This window comes from Carettochelys insculpta, chromosome 11, assembly GCF_033958435.1.
Source record: "Carettochelys insculpta isolate YL-2023 chromosome 11, ASM3395843v1, whole genome shotgun sequence".
Taxonomy (NCBI): domain Eukaryota; kingdom Metazoa; phylum Chordata; order Testudines; family Carettochelyidae; genus Carettochelys; species Carettochelys insculpta.
In genome coordinates, this window is record NC_134147.1 from 38,325,393 (window position 1) to 38,341,166 (window position 15,774).

Below are 15,774 nucleotides of genomic sequence, written 5' to 3' on the forward strand. Positions count from 1 at the left end.
CTGATACCTGATGTGTTTCCTGCTCATCACAGAATGCTTGTCTGACCAATACAAATGTCTAGTCAGGACTGTCCCTATTGAAATGAGGGGCTGCTACAACTCCTCTCCCTCTTCTCCAAGCTCCTTCTCCATTCCACTCCTTCCTGCAAGCTGCTGCCCCCTTCTCTTCCAAGCAAAACTGGGAGCCAGCAAGGCAGAGAGAAGCCAGTAGCACTGTCATTTCTCCCTGAAGTGCAGGGCTGGGGCAACCACCCTGAACCATCCTCTGGATGGGACAGCTCTGTTTCTAGTTACCTTGCAATACTAAAGCTCTACAAATATTTGACTGATTTCATCTGTATATATCAGATTATACATACTGCCTTGGAGAAGAATGTATACATTGCAGGTACTGATATTTTCAGCTGACATTGAAATTCAAGGGCAGGATAAACCAGCCTCCCCACCACGCCATTTCTGATAGCAAAATATATCCCCCATAATATTTCTGAGTCTGCAAGGTAGAGAGAAGCTGAGTAACGGCTGGGCCCACGTTCCACAGCAGGGCTGTCCTTCCTGTTATTTAGATGCCCAATATAGTAGTCCAGCCGCTCTGAGATGACCATCCTAAGGAAGTAGAAATAGCAGAGGCTGGTATCCCAGACTCAGACTTGACAAAACATTTGTACCATCCTGTCCTGGGTGTGAGTCCATATTAAAACAGATATATCTGTGGTGTCTGTATATGTACATATGTAAGGAGATCAAAGTCCAGTGACGCTGTAGGCCAGAGCCTGATCACTCTTCTAATTGCTAATGCAATTGTTAGGAGAGCCAATCAGCTGAAAAGCTGGCTTAGCTATCTCCCTGAGAATTCCTCAGCAAGAGAAAGAAGTTGTGAATAGCTAATCCACATACCAGGTGTTTCATTTGTGAGAATGGGGCTTTGGTTCCTCAGCCTGCCAGATGTTAATTAGAGCAACATTCAGGGATGCCAAGAGTTGGGCTGGTTCCCAGCTGGCCTCAGTATCTATGAGGTACAAAAGGTTGCATACAGACACTGTGGTGCCTTCTCCCCTGATGTTTTACTAGTCACAGCTCAGACGCAGATGAGCTGATAGAAGACCACTAAATTTTTTCTCATCTTTTGAAAAACAAATTTTCTTGAAAATCTGGATCAGTTCTAGCTGACACTATAGAACATAAGAACAGCCATGTTGGGTCTGATGAAAGGTCCATCTACCCAGTATCCTGTCTTCTGATACTGACCAATCCCAAGTGCTCCAGAAGAAATTAACAGAGAAGGAAATCCTCAAGTAATCATTCTCTATTGCTCTTTCCCAGCTTCTGGCGAACTGAAGCTAGGGATGCTGATGTCCAATGTATAGTCTCCGCGTCGTAGAGAATTTTCTTTTCTCTCTTTGACTAAGCTTGATGTCTCTTAGAGAACCCATCAGAACCAGTATTTATAGTTTCCCTGTAATGGTCATCATGGCTTTCTCTCTGTCTCAATCTTATATTTTTCAGAATGACAGCTTTTAATTCCCAAAGGAAATTTGTGAGATACAGTATTCTAATGAATTTAATGTGTGTTACATTATTGTTTCTTTATTCATGTTAATTGTGCTTGTTATGATGGTGTTGAAGGGCCAAGAATGGGGCTCCACTATGACAGGTGCTGTGGAAACACCAAATAGAAGACAGCCCCTGTCCTGAAGTGTTTTCAATAGATGAGGCAAACACAGGGTGGAAGGAAGAGTAACGCACACAAGCAGAGAAACAAGATGTTGACAGCAAACTCCATATTAGTTGAATAGTAACAGAGAGGAAGCCATGGTAGTCTATACACTGTCAAAACAAAAAGCAGTCAAGTAGCACTTTAAAGACTAGCAAAATAGTTTATTAGGTGGGCTTTCATGGGACAGACCCACTTCTTTTGAGTCTGTTCTGGTCTGGCTATGGTCTGAAGAAGTGGGTCTGTCCCACGAAAGCTCACCTAATAAACTATTTTGCTAGTCTTTAAAGTGCTACTTGACTTTTTGTTTCCATATTAGTTGTGTGATTTTGGAGGTTGCAGGGCCTAGTTAGGATGGAAAGAAAAGTGGGAAGAGAAGAGATTGAAGAGAAAGGGAGGTGAGGGAGACAGGGCAAGGGAGGTAAGGTAAAGGGGGCATGTATGGAGGAAATTTGAGCTGAAGAGACTATTAGTGAGAGAGAAGGTTGGAGCAAACAAGCAAAGATGAACTAGTGCTTTTCCTCTAATAGTCATCATTTCCATTCAAATAATGAATGATGAATTCAAATATTTTAGCTTAGCTTCCTCTTTTCTATAACCACCCTAAGAGAGAAATATTAGTATAAAATGTAAAGCCAGATAGGCAATCAGGGTGCTGTTTTCATAGGACACGTGTTATTTCTGAAACTTTAAAATAATTCCACCATTTTCAAGACGGGGGGGGAGGGGTGGGGGAAGCACTTACAGGACTCAAACATCATACCGTGTGTGAACATTTGCTTATGAAAGAGTTTTAAATTGTTATGTTTTATATCATAGGTCAGGTACTGGAATAATGGTGGAAAAGAAGAATCTTCAAATAGAGTAAAAGCTACTGAGAACGAGACATCAGTAAGAATAACAGGCTTGAAGAGCAACTTAGTGTATTACACAGCTGTCCGTGCATACAACAGTGCTGGGTCAGGACCCTTTAGTGCCACAGTAAATGCCACCACAAAAAAGACACGTGGGTATCATCAGTCTAAGTAAATGAGGGGAGGGCCATAATGGATGTGCATCACTTGCAGGCAAATGGGAGAACATGTGTATTAAGGGAATGACGAGAGGAATAAATGAATCAGGTGTTCGTTTGAAATAGAACAGCAGTTTTTCAAATTCAAGCTCAGAAATAACACCCACTTTTGTGAGTGTTGTGCATGATCATGGTTATGCAAGAATCAGACATGCTCATGGACCTGATTAGCTGAAAACCATCACTACAGGTTTCCAAACTTGTAGAGCTGGACTGTTAAATCCTCACGGGAAGGAATTTCAGAAGGCAGGTTTGATTTTTGTATGTTGAAAAACAAGCTTTTGCTGTGTGGAACCAAGTAACTCACTGAATAGTTCAAGGCTCTATAGTATAAGTTCTGTAGAGCCTAATTTGAGGTGCACTGCATGTCACCCAAAACAATCACTCATGTTCACTTATGTGTTCTCTTGCCCAAATTACTCACAAGTGATCACTTTACTGCCAAAAAAATAAAAGGTATAACTCTGGAGAACTCAGAAAGGCTGTGATAATTTCCACAGACTAGGAAGTGTTTTGCATGCATTCTGATGTTTAAACACAGTTTGGAATCAGAGCCACACATTTCAAACCATTTCTTTTAATTATTATTAGTCCATAAGTAAATCTGAATAAAGGGCCAAATACATAGATTCAAAGCCATACTGTAATATATTCACTAATGCGGTTCTACCTTAAGTAGTCTGATGTGAGCCATTACGTGAGCCAGGGTTGGACCTCTGTTAGATGGAACAGACTGATTAAAACTGTCTAGCTATTCACAGTTATTTTACTGTTGAGCAATAAAGATAAATAAATGATGGTACAATAGAAGTGTATGGCAATTAAAAAAAATGGGATGCCTCAGATTAAGTGAAAGTAGGCAATCTTCTGTACAGAATGAGTACTCATGCAAAGAACTTTAATGTTTAAAGTCTTATCATCTTTTCCAAAGAAAACTTTAATCAAACATGGCTTTTTTCAGAATTGCTCCAGACTTTTCCACTAGTGAAACATTCATAGTCAGTCTAGAATGACTATCTCATCCATTTCTTTTCATTCTCTACCCCTTTTTTTTAATACAACTGTTCGAAGGATTTGAAAATTCAAAAATTTCAATGAAAAATCAACACATCTTTCATTAAAATTTGTTGAAAGTAAGTCTCTTTTTTTTCCATCATCTCATGCTTTTTAATGTCCACTGATACCCCTTATGATCTTTTTGATTAATCCACTTCTCATTCAGGTTATGATTTATGTCTGCTACAATTGTACTTTCCACACTTTTGAATGCAGCCTGTAAGATACCGTTTCATATTAACCTCTAACATGAAACATACAAGTCATGTACAATAGTAATGGATCATGACATCTCTATTTCACAGTCTGTATATATAATGGTTAACATTCTCTTCATATTCACGTGCATTATGGCTAGAGCAATTTTCTTGAAAAAGGTGGTGTGTCTGCGTGTTGAGAGGTTGACAGAAAACCTGTCATAAAGATTTTCCAGGATGAGGAAAGCAAGATTTTCTTTTCATTAGATTCTCATAAAACTGACTCATAACCCCAGTGATTGCTTCTCACTACATCCACCACAATGCTGGGGGACTGTTGACAAGCATCAGTTGACAAACTCTGTTTTAGGTCAAACAGGTTGAACCTCTCTAGTCTGAAACACACTCATCCAGCAACATCCATAATCTTGCATGATTTTAGTTAGCTGGGTGACCACTTATCATGTGTGTGGCCAAGTTTCCTGTGTCCCATAAAGTTAGTTTACAGCCACTGGTCCTGGCTCTTATGCTGTTGTTTAGCTGTAATTTATCCCTAAATATCTCATAAGAGCCAAGTAAGCAGTGAAAGTGTTGGTAATATGTCAGACAATATTGACCTCCCATCGTCTGGCAAATTCTCTCTTTCTGCACCGGTCAAGTCCAAAGAGTGCCAGAGGAGAGTGGTTCAACCTGTACTAAATTATTTCTGTTGTAGGTTCTGTATCAACCATCTTTGAAACAGTGTTTTCCCCTGTTGTATATTATACTCACTTTCATACCTTTAAGACAGCATTGCCCCTTTTATTAACCTTGCTAAAGTATCACTGAAGGTGACCTTGCAAAGGCTGTTAAACTTGCCCTAATAGCTTCCTTGTTTTCAATCCCATCAGGCAGAACTAAAAGCAGAGGTACAATATATTGATCCATCAGAGCAGCTCCCCTATTTTAATTCTCACAAATCTAATGTTAAAATTCGTTTTGTGTCACCATTCTAGGAATAAACCTAATTAGAACTCTCTGTGGGAAAGTCAACTAGTCACATTTCATTTTTAATAGGCTTCAGTTCAGCATGGGACTCATAATTCCCATCATGGTCAATTATCTCACAGTTGGTCTATAATGATTAGATGTTCTCTCTTAATTGAAACTTCTTGATCTGGTGTAGGGAGATGCAAACATGAGCTTCTGTATAGGGTTGGCAACTGGAAAAAATGATCCTGAAATGAAGCAAGAAGGAGCAGGTTATAGTAATAGCTCCTCCAGAAGAGTACTCCTATTTAGGTTATCATGTTACTGCCATAGTCAATGTAGAGGCGAAGATCATTTTCAGACTTAATATAAAGCTAGTAAACTGTGAATTCAGCTTATAAAGGTTGGGTTAAGTCAAGGCCATTGTGCAAGAGAGCTTTTGAATTGTTTGCAGAGGAGGGAAGTCAGTGAAATTCTGAATTAAAACTGTTATATTCCAAATGCTGGCTCTTGCATGTGAAGTATGTTGGGGAGAATTAACATATCTTCAGAATTAAGTGCTATTGCTTTTTTCAGTACTTATGTTCTGTATATCTCAAATATTTGACAGAATATTTTTGCAGCATATATATGTTGAAATGTTGTTTTGCCTTTATTGTTATGGCAATTAATATTTTAAACCAAAAATCAACAATTATTCTTCTGCCTTAAAATTCTTAAATTGTGCAAAAGTTCTGATAAACAACTATGGAAGTGTTCGCTCACAAAACCATGTGATAAAACAATTTAACATTGATGAGTACTTGCAATATATACTATATGCATTAGGACATATATTCTGCACTGGTGACCTAAATCAGCAAGGCTGTGGCCACACTTGGCCAAAATTTCAAAATGGCCACGCTAATGGCCAAATCAGAGGATACTAATGGGGCGCTGAAATGAATATTCAGCACCTCATTAGCATGCTGCTGGCCATGGCACTTCGAAAGTTCTGCATTAAGCTTGTGTGCAGCTCGGCTTCATGGGGGTCCTTTTCAAAAGGACCCTGCACATTTCAAATTCCTATCAGCTGATAGGAATAAGGGGATTTTGAAGTCTGCTGAGTCCTTTTGAAAAGGACCCTTGTGTAGCAAAGCTGCGTGCTAGCGAAACATGACACTTTCGAAGTACCGCAGCTGGCAGCATGCTAATGAGGCACTGAATATTCATTTCACTGCCTCATTAGTATCCTCCAATTTGGCCATTAGCGTGGCCATTTCAACATTTTGACCAAGTGTGGCCACAGCCCAAGGTACTTAAGCATGTGTCTCACTATTTCAGGAGTCCCAGTGAAGTCAGTGGAAATACTCATATGCTTAGAGCTGGGCAAAATTTGTAATGCTGTTTTTTGTGCCCAAAATGCAGAATCCAGTTGTTCCAGGTTCTGAAATGATTCATAAATTTCGTTCAGGTTTGGAAAATTGTTTTCGTCAAATAAAACATTCAGAAATGTCAAGACATTTCATTCCAACATTTATAAAACAGAATATTTTGATTTTGTTTGTTTGTTTGCTTCTGAAACCTCTTTTGTTGTGGAATGTGAGTTATTTTTTTTTAAAATTAAGATGTTTGAAACCCTCGAAATGAAATGGAATGATCTGTTTTGAGTCAGCACAGCATTTTATTTTTACATGAAAATATACTTTAACTCTTCTGATGTTTGTGGATATTTTAAATGTTTCTGTTGATCCAGTGCAGTCAATATTTTGTGCTTCAACCACTGAACCAAAAATTGATTGGTACGTCTATTGCTTGAATTACTTCTGCAAGTCAAGTGGTAGAGGACTATGATGTATGCATAATTATTGTTTATTTTCCCACTTGTTTGCAGGTGGCATGTTAGTATTTTGCTATGGGTTTAAAGGAATGGTTTATTTCTTCTTAACATCAGAGTGTGGATTACTAAAATATGCCATAACAGTCAGCTATCAAGTATAAAAACTTCATTTGACAAATGCCTCCTTATATATGCAGAAATTGGTTATTAGTGAATAAGGGTTGCATTTAATAATCAGACCTAGGAAAATAGTGAAAAAAGAGAATATTTGTTTGACTTTTAAAAATACATTCCCAAGCCAAACATATGCACCTGTTGTGTCTGCTTTGTACGAACATATGTGAGATCAAGTTTTACTCACATGAATGTTCATGGAAAAATTACAAAATTTCCTATGTGAACCAATTTTAGATTTGTTTCAGTGAGTGCACTTGAAATGCAGATATTACAAATTGCAGCAAAGGTCATTATTGGACTTAGATGTTAACCATTCTGTGCCAAAGCTTAGACTTGTGCTCCTTGAGCAATAGCTAGTGAATTCTATTTATGATCAAGATTAGGAGACTGTTGTACTTTTGAAGTGTGTTGTGCACTTAGGATAGGAATTCAGAAATGGGAGTAGATGCCTCATTCTGTAGGAGCACAACTTGAGACACTTTAAGGGATTCTGATTTTCAGAGGTTTGGCATTTTTTTGAAAATCTGATCCCCTTGAGTTATCTCAGTAATTTGGGTATCCAACATTTACTAGCTCTTTTTGAAAATCTTGGCCTTACTCTTTTGGGGAACCACAGCTCTAATGGGAATTACTCAAAAAAAAAACTTACAAATAACTCTTCCTAGTCATGCCACAGAGTTTTGAAAGCAGCAAAACAACTGTCATTTTTATTACCTCTACAAATGAAGAAAGACTAAATTTGTGAAACAAATTATTCACTGCAAAATATTTCCAATCCTAACAGTTCGTTAAAGGTATAAAAGGGCTGTATCATTATTCCTCTTTCTTATTGTAATTTGTTCTAATTCATCAAGTTTGTATCTTGATACAAAAGCTTTTATCTGGCGATGTTCACTGAAGGACCAGAGACTGATAAGTCAGCCTCAGAAGTAACATTTTTGTGTCTCTCTATTTATCTCTTCTTCTGTTTTTCCAATTTAGTCTCTCATCCATACAGTATACAAATGATGATGCTCTGTTTGAGTTGCTTTTACATCTAACACATAATGACAGTCAATTACCTGAACTATTATTTGCTGCTGTATAATAAATCACTAATGCCAAGTAAATTAAAATCATGCTTTCATTGTGTATTTCAAGCACCCAGTCAGCCTCCAGGAAACATAATATGGAATGTTACAGACTCCAAGGTGGTACTGAACTGGGAGCAAGTGACAGCAATGGAAAACGAATCTGAAGTAATTGGATATAAGGTAGGTCAGGGGTCTGCAAACTGTAGCTCCAGAGCTGCATACAGCTCTTTAAGGACCTCTTTGTGACTTCTGATGTTATAATTGCAAATTTAAAAAAAAAAACCCTCCTTATTATTTTCGATGAACAGTGAACATGGAAAAGCCCAACAGTGAGCCCATTTACATAACAAATATGGCATCTCGAAATGTTGGATAACTCCTCCTTTAATGTGTGCAGTGCATTGTGGGATATGATACTATATCTGTGTTTTGATTGTGTTGCTAATAAAGTCTTGATTTTGAAAAGGAAGCCTGAGGCATTCCTCTAGTGAAGGGCAACATGCATTTTAAGAAGGAAAACTGAAATTAAACGTGAGGTAAAATTGGCATAAATATAGTGGGCTCGGGAGTAAAAGTTAGGAAGACAGTGGTACAAATACCCCCATGTAAAATGTAAGGAAATAAAATATGTAAGGTGTTGAGTGTCCTGCAGTAAATATATATTGCATTACAAGTCATTGTGTGTGTGCTGTTTTTAAAATAGGGGTTACAAAAAGTATTGTTTGATGTTACTTATTAAGGATTGTCTCATATTCACATGTATTGCAGCTCTGAATTACTGAGTTTTTTAGTGAATTCAAAAATAAATGGCTCTTGCTATTTTGGTTGTCAACCCTTGAGATAGGTAAAAATGGAATAGCTACAATGCTTTATGGCAACACTTTCATTTTAAGCTTTTCTTCCTGGTTCTTTTTGAGGCAGCAGATCTAGAGTTTAAAATGCTTGCAGATGCAGCTATTTTCCATAGCTCCAGATCGTGGAGTGTACAATACCACTCCCAAAACATCTTCACTACACTTCCTTTTTAAAGTCATTGTTTGTTTTGTTTCAAATGAAATAATATAAAGTGAGCCAGATCTTCAGCTGATGGAGAGCTACACAACTGCAGCATCAGCCCAGTAGATTTAGAATTGCCATGTGTCAAACTGATAATTTCGTGACTTTTACCACTGCCATTGGAAAACGTCCATTGCCTTGATAAAACTTCAGTGGCTAGTAGTATTCTGGTGTCAAACGTGTTTAGAGAATTCTACATATTGATATATATATTCAATATATAATTGCTATCTCTTAATTCCTTACAGAGGAGGCTGCTGCAGAGCTGCAGTTATTTGCACCCTTGGATGTTATTACTGTATACAATTTCAGAGGGGGCTGTGCTAGTCAGTAGCTTCACAAATAACAAGCAGTCCAGTCCCGGAGCACCTTAGAGACTAACAAATGTATCAGCTCAAGAGCTTTCGTATGGGTGAAACCCACTTCAATCAGATTAAAAATACTGCGCACAGTATTTCCATTACGAGTCTGAGTACTGACAACATTTTTGAGCCTACTGGTTGTATTAACAAGAGACTGGTGGTGGGTTAAGCCTATACAAGGCATCTGGAAAGTTAGCTCTTTGTACTCTGAGGGCATAGCTCAAATGCAAATATACATAGTCACAGATTCAGCTCTACCTGTTCTGCAGTATTTGGCACAGCATTAGGTTGCCTGGGTCATGGTCTGGATAAGCACAATATAAATGCCAACTGCTGAAATCTTGTTATATTGGGTAAAGTTTTCAACAGCACCTAAAACCCATTTTCAAAAGTGATGTAGGCTCTTAGAGGAGAGATCATTACCCCTGCATCAGACAGCTTATGCCAAAAAGAGCCATGGAGCAGATAAAGAGGCCTTAAAAGCCCCAAATTTGCCAGGGAATGATTTCCCCAATACAGCCATTTTAAAGAAAAAAAGCCAGAAAATATTTCTGAGGTCACCCTCACAAGCCATGGTTTCAGGGGCATGTCTTGGCTTAGAGTTGGCGTTGAGGGTGCACAGGCCATGTCAAAAGCAAGGCTGGAGCATACAGTGCTGTAAGGGTTCCGAGCAGTACCCCAGCCAAGGAGGATGATAAGGTAGAAAGCATTGTTGCAGCTGGGTTGCTGCCAGGAAATCAGAGTGTGAGTGAGGTAATATAATTTATTGGACTAATATCTTTTGGTGAAAAGCATTCCACCTACATAGAGCTATTTTTCCCAGACCTGAAGGAGAGTACTGTGGAGTGCTAAAGCTTGTCTCTTTCACCAGCAGAAGTTCACTCAGTGACATATTTCCTTATCCACCTTGTCTCTGTAAGGTAAATAGGTGTTAACAACTTATGGTGGGATGTCACGCCGACTTCTGCTATTTTTCACTCCATTCCTATGGATACCATTGGGAAATTCTGTTGTTCTTGTGTAGTTACTGTTGCCGAGAATCATTCTGCTGGATGGGGGATGCACCAGATCAGCATATTCTCTTGGCTTTCAGCCCATACTCCCAGTTATGCCTCCCATTTCTATTGTGCTGGACAAATCCAGACCTAGGGAAGAAAGGGGGTTGTGGATGTCTTGACCTATTGTGACACCAACAACAATATCCTTTCTCCTCCATGGACAACTTTTTAGCACTGTGGGCTGCAACTATGGGTTATCTCAATGGAAACTAGTGTAACTTGGGGCTGGCTAAGAGCTCCAAGTGTTTTAAAATGCGGCAGAACACATGCAGCTAAGTTCCATGACAGAATAATCATTCAATACTTGCAGAATTTTTTCCAACAGAGCCCATAATTTCCACATTTTTATTAGCTCCCTTCTCTGTGCCCCTTATGATTTATTGCTTTAAGTGTTTGATCTAGATAATGACAAGTTCCAAGTGGAGGGATAATTCATGGAACAATACATTAATAAGAAACTCAAGAGAATATATTATTCATTTGGACTATGCCATTTTAGATTAAAGTTGGGATAAAAGAGCTTGATTAATATAATCTGCTTTTATTGCCTTTCTAGATATTGAGTATAATTCTACTACATAAAGTTAACTAAAAGTGAGATCCCACCCCACCCCGGGATTATTTATTTATTTGTTTACTGTAATTCAACCACTTTTTCAAAAAATAGAATTCAGTTCAGAACATAGTAGAAGAAAAAATGCATGCAGCATCACCCAAATCTCTGTTCCTTTTGTGTTGCAGGTTTTGTATAGGACTAGCAATCAAAACCATGTAAATGTATTGAACACAAATACAACATCAGCGGCACTTTTACTCCCATTCAATGAAGACTACATTATAGAAGTAAGAGCGACAACGGATGGTGGAGATGGCACTAGCAGTGATCAGATCCGGATTCCCAAACTGACTAGTATGTAATCACTTATAGGAGGTGTCCTTATTGTGTCTTACACTAATGCCTAGAAGCCTACTGATGGCACAGTCCCCCTGTACTAGTCACTGTACATACATCTTAGTAAGGCTATGACTTCAGTTCCAAGAAGATCGATGTTGCCACGGTCAATCTTCCTGAGTTCATTTTAGCGTGCCTGATAGGGACTTACTAAATCTAATTCACAGGGCACCTGCATTGGCACTGGTACTCCCACCATTCATTAGGCATAAGGGAAGTTCACAGGAACAAATGTTCCCGTTGACCTCCCACAATGAAGATGGCACAGAAGCTCAACTCCAGCTACACAAGTCAACTCCAGCTACACAATTAACATAGCTAGAGTTGTGTACCTTAATTCAACCTTTCCCTTGAGTGTAGACCTGCCCTAAGAGATGATGTGAAGCCTGAAGAGCTAACAGTCCACATAGGTGAAGCATGAGGCGGAAGTGGATATATAGAGAGGTGGAGTGGCTTGCACAAGACCACACAGCTTGTCAGTGGAAGAACTGGGAAGATAACCCAAGTCATTGGACTCCTAAATCAGTGCCCAGTCAGCACTGTGGTTCCTCTGGTGCCCTATTGTCTGACGTTTCATTACAAAATTTTGGGGCAGAGCAGATGCACAAGATTGTTCATCCAAATTACAAGAATCCAAGTACCTCGTGCTGGTGCTTTGCTCAGAGTGATGTCACCTTGATGGATCAATGGACTGGAAAGAGCTACTCATTTGTACTCCTCATTAAATAATGTTAAATTTAATGTCTGGAGCATCTGCAAAGAAGGCAGGTAGTGACAATGTTGGGGAAAGGAAGTCTCTTAACAAATGTTATTGGAGTATTCTGAGAATCCTAGCCTTTAGAGTTCCTCGACATAAAGTCAAGGGAGCTTTATTGATTTACTCCAGCTGAGGATTTGACCAAGTGTATGCCTCCTAAAAAAAAAATCTCTGAAACATTTTGCCAATATTTTATGAAAGTTCTGTACCTCAATGATAGGATACAAGACAGTCATAATAGCAAAAGGATCATGAACTTGACGTGAGCTTAGTTTAACTAAGTTTCACAATACAAAGTAATACTAAGTAGCAGCTGAAATTAACAGAGAAATTGTTTATATATCTGAGATTAAAGTATTTCAGCAAGAAGCAATAAACCATTGGTTTTATATATGTATTCCCAATATTTTATCAAACCATCTGTTTTGATTTAGTTGACTGAATCATGACTAGACTTTGAACTGACCACAGTCAACAGTTGTGGAAGCTAGTGTTTATAAGAATGGATTCCATATTAATTAAAAAGGAAAACCTTATGCTTGGGTGCTGTATGGTAATAAGTTAATAAAAGGGAAACCAGTTAGCATTCACATATTCTTACTCATGATAAACTTCATTTTTTGTCTAATTTACCAATCCAATGTGTGAGAGAGATTTTGTATATATACACCTCTGTGTGTGTGTGTGTGTGTGTATGTATTTATCTATCTAAAGATCATATTTTCACTTTTCATATGTTTCTTTTTTAAATAACCTTAAAGATGAAGGCAGTTCCATGAATCATCCCAAATGCAAATGTATTTCAGTTCTTTATAAATCAGTAGAATTACCTGGTAAACCTTGCATTGATTAGCTGAAATGAAGAGCTGTAATAAATCTTATCTGGAAGATGACAGAGAGCAAGTGCCTCAAAGGTATCTGGGTTTCTGGCTCCCACTGCTTTTAACTGGAGTTGGAACTTTGAGGATCTGTGCCAGAATTCTTATTGTTAACTTGTTTTGAGACCTCAGATATATTTGCACTAATTTAATCCCAAACTTTTTTTCATTTGTTGCAGGCATGGATGCAAGAGGTTCTGGTGCATCAGTCTTGAATATCTACGGTCTATCCACCTTCATACCAATAGTATCTGTTATGACTTTTAATGCGGTGTTGTGGTGATACATTCTCATTCATTTGGACACATTAAATCAGTTACTAACAGAAGTGCTTTTTGAAAAAATGCAGTAGTTATGCATGGTTTATTTTTTCACTCCAATGTGTTTTTAAATTTTTCATATTCCATCCTAGGTGAAAGTAAACAAAAACCCCATGATATAAAAATTCTGCAAATCCTTTTAAAGGAATCTGAAATGCCTTAATACTTAAACCAAAGGGTTTATACAATGTGTTGGTCAAATCTGATATAAATGAGAATAAGAGTATTAGACTAAGATTTCAGAGCTCCACAAAGTCTCAGATACCCCTTAGCTCTGCAACAAACTCCATTTTTTCGAGCGGCACTAGATTATTCTAAGTATATCCTGTGTCATTGTGATACAATAATTATAATTCACACAAACAGATAGAAATGAATGCATATTTAACTGCAGTCTAATGACTAATCTTGGACCAGTGAGATTTTTTTGAAAGCAGTGTGTTGAGCAAGTGCATTCAGATAAACTTGCATACTGTCCTTTTATGTAGTCTACTATAAATCCACCAGATAATCATAGGTATTAGAAATGGGAAAGACCTAGTCCATCGCCTGTCAGTTTTGTCTGTTACCTTTGAAAATCCAGGGGAATGGGTTTCCAGTACTTCTCCTGTGATCCAGCCACCTTTCAGAGGTCTTCTCTTTCTCCCATAGTCGGCATACATTTTTATACCTCCCTTCAAGAACACCAAGTTCTTCCTGTCCACTTCTACCATTGGAATTAATGGTATGTATTTTTCTCATACCACTACTTCATTTATCTCTTTGCCAGCATAGCACATACCTATTTAGCCCGATAATCTGTCTCCATAACCAGACCCCTCCCAGATCATTTTTAGTGCCCTTCTCTGATTTCCCCTCAGTTTCACAAGCTATTTTGAAAAATTATGAGACCTGTAATTTAAGTGCAATTGCCTTATAGAAAAGGACTGTTGCCTCTCTGCTCTGTGATATATGGTTCTTCTGAATATGCAGCCTAAAATTACATTGTCCCCTTGTTGACCGCACCATGTTGCAAACCTATGTCTGATACAACATTTGCTATGATTCCTACTCTCCCTTGTAACATTACTGCTAGCCAGATATCTCCTTTTGGTTGCCAAAAGGGACCTCTGTGTCTAAGAAGCTCCATCTAACTCCACTGGTCTGGCATTCTGTAATAAATCCCACGAACATCATATAATTCTTGGTATGACTATGGCAATATACTATAACTTTTATTAGATATATAGAAATATATATATAAGCAAAGACTTTTTGTCCTTGTTATTACAGAGATTGTTCTAAATCTGTTTTCCATAGCAATATATAAAAGAGATGCCAAATCTGGTATGTTTGATTTTCTACATTTACAGAGCTTAGACAAATCGTACTTTTTTTTATCTATCCTTTCATATAGCTTTCAAATTACACCATATCAAAAGTTCACATGGCATAAAAACGTTATTCTGTTTCTTAAGTTTAATCTCAAAATATTGGTATGCCACAAAAAATCAAAAATGTCAACTTCAAGAGTGAACCAAGATCAGTAACATCCTAATGCCACTGTAGAAATATTTTAAAATGCATTCAGATATCAAATTATCATTAGTATAACACAAACTATCTTGCTAGTTATCTGTGCAAGATTTGTATATACTGTACATACATAGAAAAAAACCAGAAATGGCTAGTTGCTTTTCTATATGGCCGACCATTGATGTTTCCACACATTCACAAATGGGGGGAAACAGACATTCCTAGTAAATATATAGTCCAGTTTCATGCAATGAAAGGTTCAATCTTTCTGCTCTTGTTTAAAATTGTTCTACACCCTGTAGCATCATTTTCATGATTATTCTATTGCATTATTTAACTTTGTTATATATCTCCATGAGATATGTACTGAGTATCTTGTTTCATATTGAAAAGTATGAAATTTATCCTTTATCTTCCAGTTGTGTGTGTATCCTATGGTTATCTGTATGTATTTTTTCTATTATTCTAATAAAATATTTATAACATTGAGGAATATTGGAATATTTCAAAATATGTTGCTCTCTTAATATCACATATTTGTACTCAGAAGAGCACATTGTAAAGATATCCAACCACAACACTTGTCTATATTCTTAGCAGCATTTAGCATTCCTGCTAACTGCCAATTTTCTAGTTTTCCCCATCTGCGTGCTCATGGGGTCTGAGCCAAAAGCAGTATAAGCCAACAGAAAGATTCTCATTGACTTTAGTAGGTTTGGATCAGGCACATACTCTTTTTGAATCTTTCTTATACCATAATAAAGAACTGCCTGTGCTATTTCAAAATGCTTTTTTGTGT

General features: G+C 37.8%; 1 protein-coding gene across 1 annotated transcript in view; it reads left to right on the forward strand.

Moving 5' to 3' along the window:
• Window positions 1-15,381, forward strand: part of CNTN3 (contactin 3) — a 161,226-nt gene extending 145,845 nt beyond the window's left edge. The window contains exons 17-20 of the mRNA XM_075004942.1: window positions 2,534-2,720; window positions 8,145-8,257; window positions 11,295-11,463; window positions 13,320-15,381. Coding sequence (XP_074861043.1) covers window positions 2,534-2,720; window positions 8,145-8,257; window positions 11,295-11,463; window positions 13,320-13,423 — 573 coding nt within the window. The 3' untranslated portion in view covers window positions 13,424-15,381. The remainder of the gene's footprint in view (window positions 1-2,533; window positions 2,721-8,144; window positions 8,258-11,294; window positions 11,464-13,319) is intronic.
• The last annotated feature ends 393 nt before the right edge of the window (window positions 15,382-15,774 follow it).